The sequence below is a fragment of the Panthera uncia genome, chromosome F1, assembly GCF_023721935.1.
Source record: "Panthera uncia isolate 11264 chromosome F1, Puncia_PCG_1.0, whole genome shotgun sequence".
NCBI lineage: Eukaryota > Metazoa > Chordata > Mammalia > Carnivora > Felidae > Panthera > Panthera uncia.
Window position 1 is genome coordinate 13,458,668 of NC_064813.1, and position 24,097 is coordinate 13,482,764.

Genomic DNA, 24,097 nt, shown 5'->3' on the forward strand with positions numbered 1-24,097 from the left:
ACACAAAATCTGAAACAGGCTCCAGGCTCTGAGTTGTCAGCATAGAGCCCGATGCAGGGCTTGAACTCACAAACTACGAGATCATGACCAGAGCCGAAGTCGGACACTTAACCAACTGAGCCACCTAGGCGCCCTATATTTATTTTTATTATGACTTAATTTCTAAGTATTCCTGTGCTAAATATCCATATTTGTTCGTATTTTCTGATTCTTTGTATTATGTAACCATTCTAGGAATGTCTAAATACAATTGCTTGTTAAATTAGTTTTTAATTTGCATGCATGATAAAAATGAGTCTCATATGCTAACCTGGCCTTGAAAAATTATTTACACCAGGCTACTTGTCTCCTGTAGTTTGTAAATTCTGCTTCCAGAGACCCCTGAATTTTCCGGCGTGGGGGTAGAATGGGAGAAGGGAAAGTAAAAGGGGAGAGCATGTGGCCTTTGTGCCCAGTTTCATCAACCATTTTGTTTGAATAATGTCTTCCACTAATTAACAAAAACAAAAAGCTTTTAAAACCATAACTTTAGGGGTGCCTGGGTGGCTCAGTTGTTTGTGTCCCAACTTCAAATCAGGTCATCATCTCGCAGTTCGTGAGTTCAAGCCCCACATCAGGCTCTGTGCTTACAGCTTGGAGCCTGATTTGAGTTCTCTCTCTCTCTCTCTCTCTCTCTCTCTCTCTCTGCCCCTCCTTGCTTGTGCGTGCGCATGCTCGCTCCATCCCTCTCTCTCTCTCTCAAAAATAAATAAACATTAAAAATAATTACTATATATTGAGAATTTAAAGATTGTTTATACAATTAATTTTGTGGCAAGTACCTAAATTTTAAACATTTAATACCACATGAAATTAATCTCTATGCCTGACTAATTAGCAGAAGAGAGATCTAATAAAACTTTACCTATGAACATTTGCCTCCAGCAGTGTTTTCACTAACTTCAATACAGGATGATGTAACTGAAAATTCTCCAGAGTATTCCCCAGACAAAAAGCTTTCCATTTGAGCTTCAGCTGCTGTGCTTAACTTAATTAACTTTGCTCTAACCCTACTTAGAAATTTCTTCTTTGGACAACATGATCATATAAACATAGCCTTTCTTCAAGTACAAAGTAATTTCTGCACCTAACTTTTTTTTTTTTTTTAAGAAAAGCTAATATGTCTCAGAATATAGATTATATATTTTAAGGTAATACAGTCTGTTTGCCTGCCTCTCTCTTTATCTCTCTTTCTTCCTCTTTTCTTTCTTATAAATATTTTGACCTGGTTATAAGCACCCCTTGACATCTTATCTTCCTTTTCATATCATAAGATAAATCCCTCATGATGTGTCTTCATAATCTATCTTACAACTTTTCCTAAACTTAGCTTTCAAATCCAAGTTCCCATAGAGAGCATCATCTTTGGGCCTCAGTTTGTGATGACTATATAATAACTTGAATCAAAATTCACCTATGTCCTACCCATAGAAAATCTCCCAAGTAGCTCCCTACCCACCTCCTTCCTCACTCTCTTGGGTTGTGGATGATATTTTTATCTGAACGGAGTTTCCCTTTACCAAGAAATCGGCCTTCAATAAGTCTACTCCTCCATTGCAGTGAAGTCTCACATTGTTTCCTTTCAAATATTTCTACTTGGTTAAGGCTTTGCAATTCTCTGGGGTGCGTGCATGTTGTCTTTTTAGGTTTTTTGTGTCCGTATATAATTATTTATGTAATTTTGTTAATGGGATAACAGAAGCTCTTTGTAGGATATGTCCCTAGTTACTACCTTTATATGTAAAGCCTTGGTGCAAGCAGTAGTCTTACAGATGGCTTATTGTTAAGAGTGAATGATGATTTATATACTAGCCAATAAAACTGATTTTTCACAGTATAGTTTATTTTAACCTTTCTTTCTATAAATTATAATCTCTGGTTTAGGTAGAGTGATCTTTATGTATATATACATATCTTTATGTACACACACATATATATATAACTTGGTTAAAAAATTTATCAATTTTGTTTCCTTCATACAGATGTTTCAGCAGTATCCGAGGATGGCTTATCCTCCTCTTCATGGTCCTCTGAGGTTTCCGCCTTCTTTATCTGAAACGAACAAGTAAGGCTATTAAATGATTAAAGTTGCCAAGGCACATACGCTCATTAAGATTTTCTGTAGTTTGAGTGAGTCGTGATGATTATTGATTCATTATTTTGATCTCACAGTACAATTTCCAGGAACAAATAATTGACCTTTATAAGACAGAACACAAATGCTTTATTCTTCTAAAACGTTAATTGACATAAGATTCTGAAAACTGGAAATCATCACAAAGATGTGACACTTACATTTATCCCTTTTTCTTTCCATGATATTAATGACCTCCCATTTTCTCCACCCCCTTTTTTTGCCAAGCGTAAGACTTGAGCATTTTTCTTATTGATGATTTTTCTTAAAATTCTTCATTTTGATATTAGTGTGTCTTAGACATATTATTCTTTAACATATTTACTGTGTTTTAAATATTTTTGGTGATAAAAAGCCCACTGTCTAATATTAAATACTTACAAAAAAACTGTATCAAATATTGTCCTAAATTTACATACATACATACATTAGAAATTTCTCATACACATGCCCAGTGCAAAATATTTTGTGTATATCATGGTGTGGAAAACATTAATGTTGAATTAAAATGAAATTCCAGTCTTTTCATATTTGCCTAATTTAGAAGCATTAAAACTTTGTATCCTTTCCCCTCATCACCTTTTGTTCATTAGAGGCCTTCGAGGAAGGGGCCCGCCTCCTTCATGGGCCTCTGAGCCTGAACGCCCCTCCATCCTTAGCGCATCAGAACTAAAGGAGCTTGATAAATTTGATAACCTCGATGCTGAAGCTGATGAAGGTTGGGCAGGTAAGAGGCAAAATTAATTAAGCATTTTTAGTTTTTAGATGTTTTTAAACAGTCAGTCTAAGTTTTCTTTAATTTAATAGGTGCTCAGATGGAAGTAGATTATACAGAACAGCTGAATTTCAGCGATGACGATGAGCAAGGAAGTAGTAGCCCTAAAGAAAATAGCAGGTAAGCTGTTGTGATACCTTCCGCAAGCAACAGTATGAATTCGTTGATACAACATCCATTCACGCAGAGAGGCTTCATTAATAGGTATTTATTCTTTTTGTATAAGTTTTCTACATTCTACTCCAAGAATATACTGACTGGGAAGGTGACTAACAAGCCAAAAAATTTTTTTAAAGTACAGCTAATGAAGGAATTAAACTTTGATGTTTCTAAATAAAATACATATTTAGAAAAAAAAGATGTTTAGTCGGAGGTACTTAGAAAGACAGCATCAGGGACCATTTCCAACTTGTTACTTGCTCGAACTGATTCATATTTCCAAAATTGGAGAAAAATAACTTGGATTACTACAGCTGCTTTAATCAAGTCTTTGATTTTTTTGTTTTTAATTTCAAGCAGCATTTCAGTTAAGACAATGAGAGCTTTTACTCTCTTCTCTAACATAGGGGCATCACAGTCAGAAGTATATGGGTTATGTAACATAAAAATCAGGCTCTTAAAATATAAGGAGCTTGCATGCACATATTGGTATAGTTTTTTAGCCATGGCATTATGATACACTCCTGTTTCATGATCAGTTGTGAGCTGCCTGGAACTTGTGATTTTAAAAAATGCCATAGTTTGACTTATCTCTTTCATTAAATCAGAGTAAACTAGAATACAGGTATTAATTAATTATAATATTTTTTGGTTACATTTATTTATTTTTTTTTTAATTTAAAAAAAAAATGTTTATTTTGAGAGAGAGAGAGAGACATGGAGACACAGAATCTGAAGCAGGCTCCAGGCTCTGAGCTGTCAGCATAGAGCTGGACACAAGGCCCAGACTCACAGACTGAGAGATCATGACCTGAGCCAAAGTCGGACCCTTAACCAACTGAGCCACCCAGTCACCCCTGTTTGGTTGCATTTAGATGAGAGAGGCTTTTGGGGTGGAGGTGATAGAAAATGGTGGGATTATAATTCATTTGCCAGGTTATATTTCAAGTTGTATGTCCGTATTTGACAACTACTCTACTGTACTTTATACCTTGTGGTGATAAACTGGGCAAGCCCAGTTACTAACACATTAGAGATCTATTAAAGATACACGGTGTATGTTTACGGATTGAATGAATTAGCACCACCAGGTCACAAAATGATCTCATTCTTTGATATACTCCCCCTGTCTCACACTAAAACCATAGGAAACAGTCTTTTTTATATAGATAAAATGCTTTTACTTATGGTATAGTCTATCCACTTAACTTTTTTATTTCATCTGGATTTTTGATTCCTCAGTGAGGATCAAGGTTCAAAAGCCTCTGAAAACACTGAAAACCGAAAAGAAGCAGATGAAGCTTGCAACACTAAATCGTCTTCTCAGGTACCTGCCCAGCCGTCAATATCAAAAGGTCCCTACGGGAAGGGACCCTCATTTAATCAGGTGTGTTGAACTCAGGATCCTTGTCACTGCATATGCTTTGGTTGAATTAATCTTGTAATTATGAAGTTGAAAGAAGAATTAGGAAAAGGAAACTATATTTTGTCTTGAATAGTTTAGATCTAAACCATAATTTTTTTGCATCTTAACAGGAATTGTCAATATAGTAGCTAAAATTATCAAGTAGAAACTAAAGTTTAACTTTTTTTCCCTTCTAACAGCTTGGCCGTATCAAAATGGAGGGATAAACTGTTTTTCCAAACTAACATTGCTAAGTGCTTTATGCTTTACTAAATACTTGGTAAATCCTAGTCAGTATTCATGTGAAATAGTATGCGGAATAGGGAAATAACACATAAGGAGTAGAGAATTCTATTAAGTGTGAGTCATTTTAAAGAACATTGTTCAAGGAAATATGTGGGTAAACAGATACACTTGAACCTACTTCGAGACATAGCAAAAAATGCATTGTAAGCTGGGAATAATAAAGGGCTGTCATCCAGAGAGTCACTTAACTCATAATGTACTCAGCACGTATTTGTTGAATTCATATGCAACCTATGGAGGATCTGGTCCCTTCAAGGAGGTAGAAGTAGGTAGTTAACAGTCTCTGTAAAACAAAGAGAAAAGACAGCAGACATTGGTTGCAATACAGTGTGATAAGTGGCATGACAGCGTACATAATGAGCTCTTAGAGAATTCTCTGGAAAAGATTTTGCAGAAGACTTGGTACTTGAAGTGAGAATTAGCCAGTAAACAAAGGGAAGAGAGACATTTCAAGCAATGGTAACATGTTCAGAGTAAAGGAGCATGAGAAAGCTTGGCACATTCTAGAAGTCCCCAGTAATTTGATACAGGAGAGGAGTTGGAGAGCTGTGTAACAGTTGATAAGTGTATGCTATACAAGGAAGCTTGAATTGTATTCTGCTTTAAATTAATTAGTTACAATTTTAATGTACATCCAACTTAGCATATAGTGCAACAGTGATTTTAGGAGTAGATTCCAGTGATTCATCCCCTGTGTATAACCAGTGCTCATCCCAACAGGTGTCTTTCTTAATGCCCCTTACCCGTTTAGCCCATCCTCCTGAATTTGATTCTTAAGGCAGTGGTTAGCCATTGGGGAGTAAATTTGTGAATTCTTAAAAAGGATTTTTCAAGTTTTTTTTTTGTTCTGTTTCTAATAAAATTCGTGTTTTGTGTGATTTTTTAACTTACTGGCTTAACATGGAGAGTGATAGTTGTAAGAATAGAGGAATGTCATATACCATATCTTGATGTCTTGATGTTTTGTGTGTGTTTGTGACACTGATGCATGTATTAGCAAGTGAATAGTCTGTGTATCATATTTAGTTCTGATATGTTTTAGATGTTTCTTTTCTTTAGGTAAATCGCATACATTTAGTTTGTCATTAGGAAAAAAATTCAGAAAAAGAAAAGGGCTAACATAAATAAAGTGATAAAATTGGAGGCATACTTCATAGCCACATCACTTGTGGTAGAATTTTAGAATTTATACACTAAAATTCTTCTTTCTGCAAAGTTCATTTGAGGTTCTAATCATGTTAAAGTAGCAAAGTGATTTTATAGAATATAAAGTTATTTTGCAGTGAGTAGTGTATTTTTATTGAAAAAGAGAAAAGGATGAAAATGGCTTACTTTTTGCAATCTTGTAGTCCTGAAAAAATTGAGTATGTTCAGAAATATTTCCAGTAGATCTCTTTTATCTGATTAGTTTGTAATTGTCCTCATCTTTATAATAGGAACGTGGACCGTCTTCACACCTGCCGCCACCTCCAAAATTGCTTGCACAACAGGTAAATCTTAAACTCTTCTTAATGGTCTGTATGAATTATTTGATTTTACTTATTTTAATGGTAAGATTTCAGTGTTTGTTTCTTATGTATAAATTTTATGAAACAGTTACAGATTTTACCTTGTTAGCTCTCACGTATCTTCTTCCTCTTTTTTCCGCTACTCTTCATTCTCAACTAATAAGCATGCTCCTAATTTCACTAAGAAACGAGAAGCAACCATTTTCCCTTTTCAGTGCCCTTCCTGTCCTCACTACTAAGCACAGCCCTTCTACTTGTTCCCTTGATCCCCTCTTCTGTCACTTACTGGTGATGTTGTCTCTCATCTTAAAAAAACTGTTAAGAAAATAACCCATCCTTTGACTCTCACTGCCCTCCATCTCCTTGTAGTTTCTACCCCATTTCCCTGTTTTCCTTCATGGCAAAACTGTCTTAGTGAGTAATTTACACTTAATATCTTCACTTTCTCATTAACCCTTAACAGTCAAGCTTTTTCATCTATCGCTGTACCTTTGAAACTATTATTATGAAGGTCGGTAATGATTTCCATCTTGCTGAATCCACTTCTCTTGTCTTCATTTTACTTAATCTCCGTAGCTCTTGGCAAGGTTAACCTCTCCGTCCTTCTTGAAAGACTTTTTTTTTTTTTTTTTTTTTTTAACTTTTGAGCCATCAGACTATTTTGTTCTCTTCAATTTGTATTTCTTCTGGGCCTTTAGTACCTTTGGGTGTTGGAGGGTTAAGGGCTGTGTTGTCATTCCTTTCTCTAGCCATATCCTTTCCCTGGGGGATCTCATCTATGTGCTGGTGGTACTCAGATACATGTATCTATAGCCCTTAAAGCTCTACCCTAACTTTAAGAATCATGTATTTAGTGATCAATTCAGCATCACCACTTGGATTTCTGATAGGTATGTCCAAACTGTAACAACAGTAATAACACCTCCCACCCCCATATACACGTACGGCCCTGCTTCTTCCCTGGGCCTCCCATCTTAGGCAATGGCATTATCATTTACCCATTTGCTCAGGTTGAAACCTAGAAGTCACTCACAAATCGTCTTTCTTTTTTATCATACATCCAGCCTATATGTATCAGCAAATTATGGCATCCCTATCTTTGGAATATATTCCTACACTGAGTACTCACTACCGTCTGTTATATTTCATTTGAACTACCACAGTAGGTTCCTAATAGGTCTTATTTTCCACTCCTGTTGCCTGCTTACCTGCCACCCCCATCCTAAATTCTATAGTAGATATAATCCTTGAAAACTATATATGTTAGATCAGTGATTTCTTGCTTAGGTCCTTCCAGTGGTCTTTAAGGTCTCTGTCTACTCTCCTGATCTTACTTATTTTTCTCTCTGTTCTTGCCGCACACGGTTTATTGAAGCACCGAAAACATACATTTTATTTGCTGTTCCCTCTAACTAGAGGAATGTTTTCCAGAGGTTCTTCTTCTGACCAAAATCTTTGCTCAGGTGTGACCACTTCAGAGGCCTTCCGTGATCACCCTATGTGATAGGTATATCTACCACAACCGTCACCATCATCTTCACCAGTCATTTTCCTTTGAACCACTGAATGCTCTTTATAGTATTTTTATATACACACAAGCTAAAACTAACCTCTAGAGGAAAATGTAGAAGAAAGTCTTTAAACTTGGACCAACAAAGATGGTCTTAGATAAGATGCAGGATGCATGAATTAGAAAGAAAAAAATAATGTCAGTTAGACTTTGAAAAACATCTCTAAGACAATGAAAAAATATGTCCTACAAAATATTAATAATACATTTGACCAAGAACGTGTACTGGGATATATTTAAAACAAAACAAAACCCTTTATAACTAATAATAAGACAAATAGCCCAACAAGATGATTCGAACGTTCACTTCACAAAACAGGATCTACAGATGGCCAATAACCACATGAAAAGATGTTCAGTTTTTTGTTTTTTTGTTTTTCTTTTTGAGAGCGAGTGTGCAAGCAGGAGAGGGGCAAAGGAGCAGAAAGAGAGACCGTCTTAAGTAAGAAGTCTCCACGCCCAACGCAGGGCTCAATCTTACAATCGTGAGATCATGACCTGAGCTGAAATCAAGAGTAGGATGCCTAACCACCTGAGCCACCCAGGCGCCTCAAGATGTTCAGTATCTTTTACCACCAGGGAAATGCAAATTAAAACCCCAGTGAGGGGCGCCTGGGTGGCTCAGTCGGTTAAGCAGCTGACTTCGGCTCAGGTCATGATCTCGCGGTCCGTGAGTTCGAGCCCTGCGTCGGGCTCTGTGCTGACAGCTCAGAGCCTGGAGCCTCTTTCAGATTCTGTGTCTCCCTCCCTCTGACCCTCCCCTGTTCATGCTCTGTCTCTGTCTCAAAAATAAATAAACGTTAAAAAAAAATTTTTTTTTTAAATAAAAAAAAAACCCAGTGAGATTTTATTATGGATCCAAAATTTAAAAGGCTGGTGACATGAAATGTCGGTGAGGGTATAAAGCAGCTAGCACCCTCGTATGTTGCTGGCGGGGCTGTAAAATCTTGTAATCACTTTGAAAAACATTTTGACAGTGTCTTATGTAGTGAAACACATACATAACACATGACTCTGGCAGTTTCACTCCTTGGTATTTATCCAAGAGAAATGAAAGCACATACATTTACACAAAGACTTAGGCATGAATGTCCATAGCTGTTTATTCATAGTTAAAAAGCTAGAAGCAGTCCATGTGTCCGTCCCACATGAAGTGATGTGCCTATGATGGAATATTGTCCAGCAATAGAATGGACCAAATTACTGATGGACACCTCAGAACTATCATCCTGAGCACAAGAAGCCAGGCACAAAAGAAAATATAACTTGATATATCCATATATATGAAACTCTAGGAAAGGTAAAACTGCTCTATGCTGCAAGAAGTAGACCAGTGGTTTTTTGGGGTCAGGGGCACTGTCCTGACAGAGGAGTGAAGAAATGTTCTCTTTTTTTTTTTTTAAGTGTTTGTTTTATTTTATTTATTTATTTTAATTTTTTAATGTTTGTTTATTTTTGAGAGAGCACAAGCAGGGGAGGGGCAGAGAGAGAGGGAGACGCAGAATCCGAAGCAGGCTCCAGGCTGTGAGTTGTCAGCACAGAGCCTGACGCGGGGTTCGAACTCACGAACTGTGAGATCATGACCTGAGCCGAAGTTGGACGCTCAACCCAGTGAGCCCCCCGAGGCGCCCCAGTGTTTATTTTTTAGAGTGTGTGTGTACAAGTGGGGGAGGGGCAGAGAGAGAGGGACAGAGGATCTGAAGCGGGCTCTATGCTGACAGCAAAGAGAGCCCAGTGTGAGACTCGAACACTTAAACCGTGAGATCATGACCTGAGCTGAAGTCGGACACTTAACCAACTGAACCACCCATGCACCCCAGAAATGCTGTGTGTCTTGATCGGGACAGTAGTTACACAAGTGTATCATTTGTCCCTACTCCTCCGACCTGCATTTAAAATATGTGCCTCACATTTTATGTGAATTCTATTTCAATGAAGTTGCTTTTTAAAAAATGATTGTTCTTTAAGTTTACTGCGTGAAGTAGGTACTTTTGTATAATTTTATGTTTGAAGCTCATCTCTGAGCTGGAGATGAAGTAACTAAACACCAGAAAGATAAAGTGGTTTGCCTAAGTCAGCACTGTTAGCAAATGATAGAGTCCGGATCATATTTTTTTTATATAGCCCAGTGTTTTTGTTGTACCATTATTTTCTCGTTTGTGAGGATTCTGACTGGTTACATGGTTTTTAAGGTTTCTTTACCCTACTAGGTACTAAAATCAGTATTTTTAAGACAGTTTTTTTTTTTAGCTCCTTAATATTTCAGACTTTCAGGTGCTCTTTTTATTTTGCTTATTTCTGCATAGTTGCTGGCAGTGACTGTAGTGGTTTTAGAACACACATCGATTGAAACGTAAATCATTAAAACATAAAAATCTCTCACGGGATCTCCCACATTTCACTATGGGTTCTAGGTATGCGTTTCTAGATCTTTCAGTTTAAAGGTAGAAAATTCTATCTGTGCAGGCTGATTTCTAGGAATCTTCCCTCCTTTGACATGTCAGCAGTAGGGGGGGTCTCCTCTTCTTCACCTAGCGTCTCTGGGTGTGTTTTTTCCCTGTAATGGTACCTTTATATTCTCAGGGCTCATGTGACACAGTTTTGCATCTTTATGGACTTTTCTCCCTCCTTAGGCATTCCATCTCTGACAGTTGGTGCTCTGAAAAGTGCTCACATTCTAAATTTCCTTTGTGTCTAAATTTAGATTTTGAAATTCATGTTGTGACAGCTTCTAATTTTATTCAACAAATTCTGAGTGAGCAGTAATGTCTGCCACAAGAAATAGGTGCATGCGCAGTAAATGTTAGATGGCTAGATTAATTATTCTGGTCTTAGTTTGGGGAATTTTCTGAATTTAATATTTTTCCCATGTTGCTTCTTGTTTGCATTTTACTGTGCGTGTTTTATCAGGAATAGTTGTGACATTTTGTGGAGTTTTTCCTGCCCCCTTCATGTCAGAAGTCCAGTGTTGGTCGGAAATAGATTTGTCATATTCACCTGATAATTTATCATAATGTTGCAGCATCCTCCTCCAGACCGACAGGCAGTACCTGGAAGACCAGGCCCTTTCCCCCCCAAGCAGCAAGTACCGGATGAAGATGAAATATGGAAGCAAAGAAGAAGACAGCAGTCAGAACTTTCTGCCGCAGTGGAACGTGCTCGGAAACGGCGCGAAGAGGAAGAGCGAAGAATGGAAGAGCAAAGGAAGGCAGCGTGTGCAGAGAAACTGAAACGGTTGGATGAAAAGCTTGGCATAGTGGACAAACAGCCATCTCCAGAGGAGATTAGAGAAAGGGAGCGAGAAAAAGAAAGAGAGCGCGAGAAAGAACTTGAAAAAGAACAGGAACGGGAGCGAGAGAAGGAGAGGGAAAAAGAAAGGGAGAGGCAACAGGAGAAGGAGAAAGAACTGGAGAGAGAGCAGGAAAAACAGAGAGAAATGGAAAAGGAAAGAAAGCAAGAAAAAGAGAAAGAACTGGAACGGCAGCAGGAAAAGGAAAAAGAACTGCAAAAGATCAAGGAACAGGACAAAGAATGTGAGTCGGAGAAGAAAGAAAGGGAGAAAGTGGAGGAGAAAATCGAACACAAAGAACCTACTTTAGAGCCTGTGGTAGAGAAACCAGAAAGTGAAAACACCTGTAGTAAAGGTATGCTAGTCTTGTTTGTTCTTATAGAAACTTACGAGGCTTCATATTACCTCTGGTGTGGATGTTTGTGTATTTTTTTTAAGTTTATTTATTTTGGAGACAGAATCCCAAGCAGACTCCACACTGTCAGCTCAGAGCCTGGCATGGGGCTTGAACTCATAAACATGGTCCGCAACTAAGAGTCAGATGTTTAACCACCTGAGCCACCCAGACACCCCTGTGTATTTTTAATACAGGTCTGTAATCCAGATGAGAGTGATTGAGTTTTTTTTTTAAATAGAAGTTGAATTTTATTGGATACTTTATTATCCTTTTTTCCTCAGTTTGTTTTATTATGGTAAAATATATGTAACATAAAATTTACCATCTTAACAATTTTTAGCTGTACAGTTTAGTGGTATTAAATACATTCATAGTGTTGTGCAGCCATCACCACCATCCATCCATCTCCCGAATTCTTTGCATCTTGTAAAACTGAAACTCTGTACTATTAAACAGCAGGTCCCTATTCAACTTTCTCTTCAGCCCCTGGCAACCCCTATTCTGATTTCTGTCTCTGATGTTGACTGTTCTCAGTGCCTCAGATGCACAAAACCCTACAGTATTTGTCTTTTTTGTGATGGGCTTATTTCACGTAGCATAATGTCTTCAAGGTTCTTCCATATTAAAGCTTATTGCAGAATTTTCTTCCTCTTTAAGGCTATAATCTATTACCTATGTATACCACATTTTGTTTCTCTGTTTATCCGTTGATGGACACTTTGGTTGATCCCATATTTTACCTATTTTGAATACTCCTGTGAATGTGAGTATACAAATACCTTGTTGAGACCCTGCTTTCATTTCTTTTGATTATATACTCAAGTGGAATTGCTGTATTATCTGGGAATTCTATTTTTAATTTTTGGAGGAACTACTATACTGTTTTTCACATCAAATGCACCATTTTATATTCCCATCAACAGTGTACAAGGGTTCCAGTTTCTCCATGTCCTTGCCAACATCTGTTACTTTCTGGGATTTTTTTGATAGTAGCCTTCTAATGAGTATGAGGTGGTATCTCATTGTAGTTTCGCCGTGCCTTTTCCCAGTTAGTGATGCCACATATTATTATCTTTTCGTGTGTGTGTTGGCCAGTTGTATATCTTTGGAGAAATGTTCAAGTCATTTGTCCATTTTTGAATCAGATTGTTAAGTTTTAGGAGTTGGCTATACATTCTAGATGTTAATCCCTTATCAGATATGTGATATGGCAATATCATCTCCCTTTACATAGGTTGCCTTTTCACTCTGGATATTCTTTTCACGCAAAAACCTTTAAAATTTTCATGAAATCCGTCTATTTTTTTGTTGTCTCTGCCTTTGGCATGAAGTCTAAAAAGTCATGGCCAAATCTAATATGAAGCTTTTGCTGTGTTTTCTTCTAAGGGTTTTATAGCTTTGTCTTAAATTTACATCTTTGACCTATTTTGAGTTCAGTTTTGTACATTTTGTTAGGTAAGGGTACAGCTTTACTCATTTGCATGTGGATATTCAGTTTTCCCAGTACCATTTGCTGAAAAGACTGTTCTTTCCCTGCATTGAATGGTCTTGGCAGCCTTTTCTAAAATCGTTCAACCATGTATGCGATGGTTTATTTTGGGGTCTCAGTTCTTTCCCATTGGCCTTTCTGCCTGACTTTATGCTAGTATCATACTGTTTTTACTACTGTATGCTTTTATTTTTATTTTATTTCAAAGAGAGAGAACATGTGAGTGGGAGAGAGGGGCAGAGGGAGGAAAGAGAAAATCTTAAGCAGGCTTCATGCTCAGGATGGAGTCCATCAAACCCATGACCCTGGGATCTTGACCTGAGCCAAAATCAAGAGTTAAGACACTTGGGGCCCCTGGGTGGCTTAGTTGGTTAAGCATATGACACTTGATTTTAGCTCAGGTCATGATCTCACGATTTGTGGGGTTGAGCCCCATGTCATGCTGACAGCACAGAGCCTGCTTGGGATTCTCTCCCTCCCTCTGCCTTCCTCTCCCCTGCTCATGCTCACATGGGAGTGCTCTCTCTTTTCTCTCTTAAACAAACAAACATATAAAAAAGCAGTCCGACACTTACCTAAGCCACCCAGGCACCCCTCTAGTATACTTTTATTTATTTATTTATTTATTTATTTATTTATTTATTTATTTATTTATTTAATTCTAGTATACTTTTAGATCCAGGTATGTGAGTCTTCCATCTTTGTTACCTTTTTTTTCATGATGGTTTTGGCTATTCTGGGTTCCCTGAGGTTCTATGTGAATTTTAGGATGGGTGTTTCTACTTCTGTAAAGAATGCCATTAAGATTTTGAGAGTAGGTTGCTTTGGGTGGTATTGATAATGTTAACAATGTTAAGTCTTCCAATCTGTGAACATGGGATGTGTTTCCATTTATGTCTTCTTTAATTTCTTTAAGCAATATTTTGTAGTTTTCATTGTGCAAATCTTTCACCTCCATGCTTCATTCTTAAGCATTTTATATTTTTTGATGCTATTATAAATGGAATTGTTTTCGTAATTTCTTTTTTAGGTCATACGTTATTAGTATACTAGGGACTACAAAGTTTATGTTTTTAGGAATTTGTTCATTTCATCTTGGTTATCCTATTTTGGTATATAGCTGTCCATAATACTCTCATAATCCTTTTTGTTTCTGTAGAATCGGTAGTAATGTCCCAATTTCTATTTCTGATTTTAATAAGTTGAATCTTCCTAGTTAAAGGTTTATCAATTTTGTTGACCTTTTCAAAGAACCCACTATTTAGCTGCATTAATTTTCTCAATTTTTCTATTCTCATTGTTGTGGATGTCTGTGTTGATCCTTTATTTCCTTTCTTCTAGTAACCTTGGGTTTACTTTATTCTTATTCTCTTCCCTTACGTTGTAATACTAGGTTTTGGATTGAAGATCTTTTTTTTAATGTAAGCATTTATACCGATCAATATCCCCCCTTTGCACCACTTTTGCCATGTCCTGTGTGCTTTGGTATGTTGTGGTTTTGTTTTCATTCATATCTTAAGTATTTTCTAATTTCCATTGTCATTTATTCTTCGATGTCTTAGTTGATTAAGAGTGTGTTGTTTAGGGGCACTTGGCTGGCTCAGTTAGTAGAACATGCAACTGTTTCTTGGTCTCAGGGTCATGAATTCGAGCCACATATTGGGCGTGGAACCTACTTAAAAAAAAGTGTGTTGTCTAATTTCCACAGGTTTGTGACTTTTCCTGTTTCACTTCTCTTTTTGATTTCTAACTTCATCTCATTGTAGTCAGAGAAAATACTTCATATGAGATTTATCATTTTAAATCTTTCAACAGTTGATTGATTTGTGGCCTAACATAGGGTCTATCTTGGAAAATGTTTTACGTGCACTTGAAAAGAATGTGTTGACTGTTTGTTAGAGTGTTCTGTAGATCTGGTAGATCTGGTTGGTTTCTTGGTTTCCTAACTTGCCTTCTGTCTGGTTATTCTATTCATTATTGAGTGTCCAAATGTAAATGTAGAGCAGTCTGTTTATCCCTTCAACTATTTCAGTATTTTACTTCATATATTTTCATGGCCTGTTGTTAGAGACACACACATGTATTAAATATGTGTAAATATTTGTAATTGCTATATCTTGCTGCATTGAACCTTTGTATGTAATATCCTTTGTCTTGTAAAACTTATTTCAAAGCCAGTCTTGTCTGATACTAGTATAGCCACCTTGCTCTTTTGGTTACTATTTCTATGGAATATCTTTGTTGATACTTTCATTTTCAATCCCTTTTTGTCCTTGGATCTTAAGTGAGTTTCTTATAGATAACATATAGTTAGATCATGTATGTTTATCCTTTTTTGACAATCTCAGTCTTTTGATTAGAGTCCAATTCAGTCCATTTAAAGTAAATATTGCTTAGAGGGGACTTATTTCTGATCTTTTGGTATTATTGGCTTTTTATATGCCTTCTTTCCATTTTTGCCCCTCCTTTTCTGTCATTTCATGTCTTTTGTGTTTAGTTGGTTATATTGTATTGAAACATTTCGTTTCTTTATTTTTAAATATTTATTTTTGAGAGAGAGAGCGAGCGTGCATGCACATGTGCACACATATGCTCAGGGGAGGGGCAGAGAGAGAGGGAGATAGAGGATCTGAAGCAGGCTTTCCTAACAGCAGAGTGCCCAGTGCGGGGCATGAACTCTAGAATTGTGAGATTGTGACCTGAGCTGAAGTCAGACACTTAACCAACTGAGCCACCCAGGCACCCCATCATTGGCATACTTTAATATTAATGGATGCTAAAAGAGAACAACCTCAGAGAATCTCATTAACAGATGATGAGAAAGGAGTATAGATTTGAAATAAGGAAATTCATATTTTAGTCCTTGTTCCGCCAGTGAATACATGTATTCACCCGATTGATTTAACTGTCAGTGAGGACTATACCGACACAAATTATTTATACTTTTCTTTTTAATCATTATTTAATGGCGTTTTTATTTTTATTCATATATATTCTCTGATGGCAATTTAATTTTTGCTAGGTTTTTCAGCGTGATGTACCCTTTTGGTTTTAAGCATTGCATCTACTTGGCTCTTTTTTTCTCTCCAATATTTTATTTTCCCTTTTACAACACTTAATGTCAAATGTATGCCAACAATAAAATGTGATTTGTGATTCTTTAGAGCATGATTTTTACACTGGCAAAATAAACTTTGTTTTAAAATTCATCCCTAGTTCTGTGAGAAAAGAATTCATAATGAACTTGGCTTTGTAATTGTGACAAATGGCATTCTCTGGAACAAATATAGCTCTGGTTTTCTTTAGAATGCAGAATTGTTATTTATTTAGTAAGTATGTGTATAGTTCTTTTTGGTATCATTCGTGATATATACTGTACATAGAATAATAATTTATATGTTTGAAGATAGCTGGTGATCACTCTGTTGTCAAACTTTGATTGGCTTCCTTTTTCCTAGTAGTCTGTTGATCAAAAAATTATTGTGTTGTTATTTAAGTTTAGGCCATTTGTGTTTTCACATAAGTCCTAGTGAGCCACAGGTAAATACTGACAGGATTGATATTTATGGAAACAATGGGAAATACGTCATATTTGAAATATTTTATTATCACAAAATATCAAATACAAATTTTTGCTTGGTAAAGCATTTGGGCCTGTTTTCTTTCTTAAGAATCTCTTTCTTGCTTATCTAGCTTTGAGGAAATGTAAGGTTTTGTTAACTTAATGTAAATCTCATTGATGGCTACCAGTATGAGAGTATAGGATAGTTTTCTGGACTGTTGAGGATTCTTTCTTCTTAACCCTTTTAATATATCAATCTAGTAATTTCACTCCAGCGCACACATCATGTGTTTGTTAAGTCTCATAGATGAGTATAGTTATTTTTCACCTTTTCTTTGGACAGAGGATGACCCAGTTTTCATTAGACAAGACAGCAATCGCAGTGAAAAAGAGACCACACAAGTGGCACACGAAACAGAGCCAGAATCAGGGTCTCAGCCTCGACCTGCTGTATTATCTGGTTATTTTAAACAGTTTCAGAAGTCTTTACCGCCTCGATTCCAGCGACAGCAGGTAACAACAAAAACATTGTATCATGTATGTGTGATTGAAAAGGTTTATTGTTCAATACTCTGAGTATAACATGAAACCTAAAATACAAAAAGGACACAAATTTTCCCTGAAATTCTTTCCCTTTTTAATAAAAGTTTGTTGCTAATGGGTATTACCGAAAACTTCTGTGTCATTTTCCCCCCTCTACTTCATTTATAGACCCCATCTTCCTTTCTAGGTAACAATTTCTGCAGTCTAATTAATGAGTGATTTCTTCCTTCCTGATTAATTTCTTAAGTTTAAGGCAACATGTCCTAACTTATCTTTGGTTCTTTTGTGTCACCACCTCTCTTTGTTAAATGTCTTTCGAATTCTTTTCCCTGAAGAATTCAAAAAAGCCCATTATTTTCTGATATGATTGATTATACTTATCACATGGACCTAAAATCTTGATTTGTGATCCTGCGTTTTCAGGAACAGATGAAACAGCAGCAGTGGCAGCAGCAGCAGCAGCAGCAGCAAGGTGTCCTTCCACAGGCAGTCCCTTCACAGCCATCTAGCGGTGCGGTCCCTCCCCCACCACACAGACCTCTTTACCAGCCCATGCAGCCTCACCCTCAGCATTTGGCTTCTATGGGTTTTGATCCAAGGTGGCTCATGATGCAGTCATACATGGATCCTCGAATGATATCAGGTAGACCTGCTATGGATATTCCGCCCATTCATCCTGGTAAGTTGAAATTGAGGTTGTCTCATGGCTCACTTGTAGCTCTGCGAGACCAGAGGTTTTCATCTTCCTCCCATTTGTACCCTTAATTCCTTTAAGAGGTATAATAGAGTAAGAGTTTAAAATAGGGTGCCTAGATTTTTAATCAAAATTTCTGTAACTTTGCACACAGATGAGTTAAAGGCAGACGCTGTATCAACGGTGTGATAAGGCCAAGACACTAGTTATTTTCAGTTTTGTAAATATTATTTAAACATTTTTTGAGTCTTAAATCATGCTTTCTGTTATTTGCTAAATTGTTTTCCTTCTTTTGAGTGCTTAAGCATTTGAATTTTGTCATATATTCTGTATTCCAGCTTTTCCATTTTCTCTACCTAACACTGGACTTTTCACATAAGTTAGCTGAAAACCAGTGAATTAGCAGTCTTGTGTGGAATCTATCAGAATAAATCCAGATAGTACATTACCAAAATGATACCGAGGAAGATTATGGGTATGATCATAATATAAAAATATCGAGAGTCATGCCTTAATTTTAAAATATATACTGCAATTTTAAAATTTAATAATTGATAGCATTATTGATCAACTGAGTAAACTGTATTAATGGAATTTTCTATAGGAAATATTTGCTCTGGAAGTCTGTCACTGTTGGTGTAATCCTTTATGTTTTTTATTTACATGCATAGAGGCATCATGTGTTACCTGATTTTTATAGGCTTTTTTTTCTTCCTTTAAAGTAAAAATAAGCTGCTATTGTGGTTTTGTTTCACTTCCTCAATTCTTAAATCTATTTAATAGCAACAATAAGAATCTCATTCACAGAAAAACTTGTGTAATTTTCACTGATCGTTTCTTGAGTTCATCACTTAAACTTGGCAAAAAGTATTTCTGTAGCTCAAGTATAGAGAGTCCCAATAGTAATTAATAACCCAGATTCTGTGTGTATAGTGATTGTTTTCCCCATCTTTTTCTGATCTTTTGTAAAGGAATGATTCCTCCCAAGCCATTAATGAGAAGAGAGCAAATGGAAGGATCACCAAACAGTTCTGAGTCATTTGACCATATAGCACGATCTGCAAGAGATCATGCAGTGTCCCTCTCTGAACCTCGTGTGATGTGGGGGTCGGATCCCTATCCTCATACGGAGCCTCAACAGGCCACTGCTCCCAAGGCAACAGAAGAACCTGAGGATGCAAGGTAATGGTAGAAATTAACGGACTAAACTGAATATTGTGGTAAAATGAAAAGTAGGTAGTGTCCCTGAAAATCATCCTGGTTTAGGACTGAGCCACAAATCTGATTTCCTCCCATGTAGTGTATGTCATTTCATTTTTGGACATGCATTGTTTTTCTGTCATTTCTGTATTAGAGCATTTTGTCACCTAGTTCTGTACACTGAATTAAATACTGAAATTCAGTGTTGAATGTTAAAATTGGCAAGTTTCTACTGTTGATTAGATACTTGATACGTAGTCTAGCTAAAGTGTTGATATAGTTTTTCCACTGATGAGAAATGGTAGACATTTGATTATCAGTATCTTGTGGAAGTTTTCTAATGCCGAGAGAAGGATAAATACTAATTTACAAAGATCTTTTAGGGGAACCTGGGGACGCCTGGGTAACACACTTGGTTAGATGGCCAACTCATGATCTCACCTCAGGTTTTGATCTCAGGGTCATGAGTTCAAGCCCTGTGCTGTGCTCCATGCTGGGCGTGGAGCCTACCTAAAAAATAAACACTAAGATACTTTGAAGTAGCAGACAGTTGGTGATCTATAATAATTGATAGCTATGAAGTTAGAACTTCTGCCTTTTTAAGGGAGTGTATTTTGTGATGCTTTATCATTCTGATTAATCAGGGAAGATAGACCTACTGTGGGATAGATAGTCTTCGATTATAATTATAGGTGGAAATTCTTAGTCTTGGAATTCACGTCAGCATGGGACACATGCATGGCTCAGTCAGTTAAGCATCCAACTTTGGCTCAAATCATGATCTCAGGGTTTGTGAGTTCGAGCCCTGCCTTAGGCTCTCTGCTGTCAGTATGGAGCCTGTTCTGAATCCTCTCTCTCCCTGCTCCCCCGCCCCCCACCCCACCCCACCGCCTCTCCCCTGCTCGCTCGTGCTCTCTCTCTTGCTCTCTCTCTCTAAAATTGAATAATCATTTAAATAAATAAATACTTCATATCAGCATAGCCTAAACTTCTTTTTTCTTATGAAGTTCATGTGTTTTCAAATGAGAGGGAAAAAACATACTGTATCTACCCTCAACAAAATTTTTAAGCGTTTGTACATCATTGTTAACTCTAAGTACAGTGTTAACAATATTGTGCAGTGTTTTACAGCACATTTGTAGAACTTTTGCATCTTATAGGAACTTTTGCATCTTACTGCCTCCTACGCCCTGGCAGTCACCATTCTGTTTTATGATTGGATGAGTTTGATTATATTATATTCTCATATAAGTGGAATCCTGCAGTGTTTGCCCTGCGATTGATTTATTTCACTTAACATAACATTCTTATCCATTTGGTAGCACAGAATATTCCATTGTATGTATATATATTCCATGTATGTATATATATGTATATACTACATTTTCTTTTCACGGGGCTTGAACTCACGACTCTGAAATCAAGACCTGAGCTGAGATCAAGAGTTGGATGCTCAGCTGACTAAGACACCAGGCACGCTGACACCACATTTTCTTAATGCATTTGTCTGTCAGTGGACATTTAAGGTTGTTTCCACCTCTTGGCGATTATGAATAATGCTGCACTAAACTTGGAAAGGAGACAAAGATTCGGATCCTTTTTAAATGTTTTTTATGATTAGGATCCATTTACTTTTTTTTTTTTTTTTTTTTTTTTTTAAGGTTTATTTATTTTGAGACAGAGCTCATGTGTGCACAAGCCAGGGAGAGGTAGAGAGAAAGGGAGAGACAGAATTCCACCAGGCTCTATGCTGTCAGAGGGGAGCCCGGCTTTGGGCTCAATCTCATGAACCGTGTGAGATCATGACCTGTACCAAAACCAAGAGTTGGACGCTTAACAGACTGAGCCACCGAGGCGCCCCTCATTTACATGTATAATTAGAGAGGTTGTTTTGCTATACACTTATGCAAAAGAGTTTTTGCGTTGATAGCGATGCCTCTGAATTCTCATTATTTTAGGCCTGAAGCCTCACTGGATCCGGAACCTATTACTGCTGCTTATCCTGTAGAACACAGTCAATTAGAGGCTCATCCCAAAGCAGACTTTGTCAGAGAATCAAATGAGACAGAAGTACAAAAGTTTTTAAGCAGATCTGTGGAAGACATTAGACCTCGCCATACTGACACAAATAATCAGTCTGCTTGTTTTGATGTTCCTGATCAAAAACCTGTATCCACTCCTCCAGAAGAGCGGATTTCAGCTGGAGCGGAAAGTCAGCCTGCCCGGAAAAGAAGTGTTTCCCATGGCTCTAACCATACTCAAAAGTCAGAGGAGCAAAGAAGTGAGCCATCCGTAAGCATTCCTAAAGTAACCAGCAGATGCACTGATCCAAAGGAACCAACAGAAAGGACTGAGGAAAAACCAAAGAAGGATGGCTTTACACGATCTTCTGAAGGACCAAAACCTGAAAAACTATATAAATCCAAATCGGAAACTCGTTGGGGCCCAAGGCCAAGCTCCAACAGAAGAGAAGAGGGTAGTGATAGGCCTGTGAGAAGATCGGGTCCCATTAAAAAACCAATACTTAGAGATATGAAAGAGGAACGAGAGCAACGGAAGGAGAAAGAAGGGGAAAAGGGAGAAAAGGTCCCTGAGAAACTTGTAAAACCTGAGAAGACGGAAAAGAAAGAGCCTGTCCCTCCAGTCCCACCGCCTGCTGCGCCAACTCAGCCACAGTCAGCTCTACCACCACCTCAACCAGAACCAGAGAAATTCCCTTCAACAGAAACTTCAACTTTGGTTCAAAAGCCACCTCAAGATGCTGAGAAGCCCTCAGAACCTGTCAGTAGTGTTGAGGTAGAGCCTGTGGCTAAAACTGTAAACCCACAGATTGTCACAGCACCAACAGTCAAAGAAGAAAAACAACCTGAGAAAGTTGGTAGCAAAGACCTTGTAGAGAGGCCTCGACCAGATTCAAGACCAGCAGTTAAAAAAGAATCCACTTTACCCCCTAGGACCTATTGGAAAGAAGCGAGAGATAGAGATTGGTTTCCAGATCAAGGGTACAGAGGTCGAGGCCGAGGCGAATACTATTCCAGGGGCCGGAGCTATAGAGGTTCTTATGGAGGGCGTGGCCGTGGTGGGAGAGGGCACACTCGAGATTATCCTCAGTATAGAGACAGTAAGCCACGGACAGAGCATGTGCCCTCAGGACCTCTCAGACAGCGAGAAGAAAGTGAAACACGAAGTGAGAGCTCCGATTTTGAAGTCGTTCCCAAAAGGAGACGACAGCGAGGTTCAGAGACTGACACAGACAGTGAAATTCATGAAAGTGCAAGTGACAAGGATAGTTTAAGCAAAGGTAAACTTCCCAAAAGAGAGGAGCGTTCTGAAAACAAAAAGCCCATGAAGCCTCAGTCTTCTTTCAAGCCTGAAAATCACATCCGAATAGATAATAGACCTCTAGAAAAACCTTATGTGAGGGATGATGATAAATCGAAACCAGGCTTCCTTCCTAAGGGAGAGCCTACACGGCGAGGCAGAGGGGGAACATTCCGACGCGGTGGAAGGGATCCTGCAGGTCGGCCATCACGCCCTTCCACCATCCGAAGACCTGCTTATCGGGACAATCAGTGGAACCCAAGGCAGGTAGAAGCTCCTAAGCCAGACGATGAAGAGCCACCAAGAAGGCATGAGCAGTTTCTTCCTATACCAGCAGATAAACGACCTCCAAAATTTGAACGAAAATTTGACCCAGCTAGAGAGAGGCCCCGAAGACAACGTCCTACCCGGCCACCGAGACAAGACAAGCCACCTAGATTCAGACGTCTCAGAGAGAGGGAGGCTGCTTCAAAAACCAACGAGGTGGCAGTGCCCACAAATGGCCCAGTTAATAATGTCGTTCAAGAACCAGTTAATCCTGCTGGGGAGATTTCTGGAAACAAGACACCAGACTTATCTAATCAGAACTCTTCAGATCAGGCAAATGAGGAATGGGAAACAGCTTCTGAAAGCAGTGATTTCAATGAGAGGCGTGAAAGAGATGAAAAAAAAAATGCTGATTTGAATGCACAAGCAGTTGTAAAGAGCGGAGAGAATGCTTTACCTCCAAAAAGGGAAATAGCAAAGAGAAGTTTTTCTAGCCAGAGACCTGGCGTAGATCGCCAGAATAGGCGCGGCAACAGCGGTCCACCCAAATCTGGAAGGAATTTCTCAGGTCCTAGAAATGAAAGGAGAAGTGGGCCGCCATCAAAAAGTGGGAAGCGAGGGTGAGTACTTTGGCTTCAGTGTAATCAACTTGGGTTCCTTTAAAGAAGCTGAAAGTTGAACTGAGCAAAGGAGCCAGTCTAGACAGAGGACCCAGACATTGTTCTCCCCCAGTTTTTTGGTCTGTTCTCAGAGCGTAAGGGTGCTTGAGCAAAAGAGGTTAAATGGTCTCCGGAGTCTTTGCCTCCTAAGTTGTTATTTTCCAGAAGAGTCCTCTTAGGACTTTGTAGCTTTAGGAGGAGAGTCTTCACACTTAGAGAAGGGCCTGCACATTGTCTTCCTGTTGGTAAGTCATCTTCTAGATGACAAGCAGCCCTCCTTTCTTTTTGGGGTTTTCTTTGCAAAACTCTGGTGCTTGTAGGTGTCCTCTGCGATTTAAATGAATACGTTTTAACCATATGTTTTATCGCTCTGTACTGGTTGCTAGGAAGTGAATGTCGAACCTTAAGAATAAATTATATTTTCCTCTTGAGTTGCAAACCTACAATAAATAATCCAGCTGGATAAAGGCCCAGAAAGCAAAGTCCTGCCCAATCACCAAGGCCACCAGTAACATAAATATCTTTGGATTTATTTTAAAACAGTTTTCCTAAACTGTGTTAAGCTTTTTCTGTTCTTTTAAATATTAAAATGTTTATAATAAATTATCAGTTTATTTAATATTAGGAAAAATTACAGTAGCAGCATGCCTACCTTTATTGATTGAGTGATTGATTTCATTTATTTGCCTAGTTTTAAATGTAGGTTTTGATACTTTCTGTATAAAACTCTCCTTCCTCTCCACTAAAATGGAGAGAAAGTAATAGTACTTACAAGCATTG

The 24,097-nt window shown here is 37.9% G+C and overlaps 1 protein-coding gene across 13 annotated transcripts in view; it reads left to right on the forward strand.

Moving 5' to 3' along the window:
* Window positions 1-24,097, forward strand: part of PRRC2C (proline rich coiled-coil 2C) — a 94,778-nt gene that overhangs the window by 33,185 nt on the left and 37,496 nt on the right. For all 13 annotated transcript variants that reach the window (XM_049633931.1, XM_049633933.1, XM_049633934.1 and 10 more), the window contains exons 7-16: window positions 2,022-2,104; window positions 2,767-2,900; window positions 2,981-3,068; window positions 4,350-4,494; window positions 6,255-6,308; window positions 10,919-11,540; window positions 16,977-17,146; window positions 17,600-17,855; window positions 18,842-19,052; window positions 21,029-23,278. In XM_049633931.1, coding sequence (XP_049489888.1) covers window positions 2,022-2,104; window positions 2,767-2,900; window positions 2,981-3,068; window positions 4,350-4,494; window positions 6,255-6,308; window positions 10,919-11,540; window positions 16,977-17,146; window positions 17,600-17,855; window positions 18,842-19,052; window positions 21,029-23,278 — 4,013 coding nt within the window. The remainder of the gene's footprint in view (window positions 1-2,021; window positions 2,105-2,766; window positions 2,901-2,980; window positions 3,069-4,349; window positions 4,495-6,254; window positions 6,309-10,918; window positions 11,541-16,976; window positions 17,147-17,599; window positions 17,856-18,841; window positions 19,053-21,028; window positions 23,279-24,097) is intronic.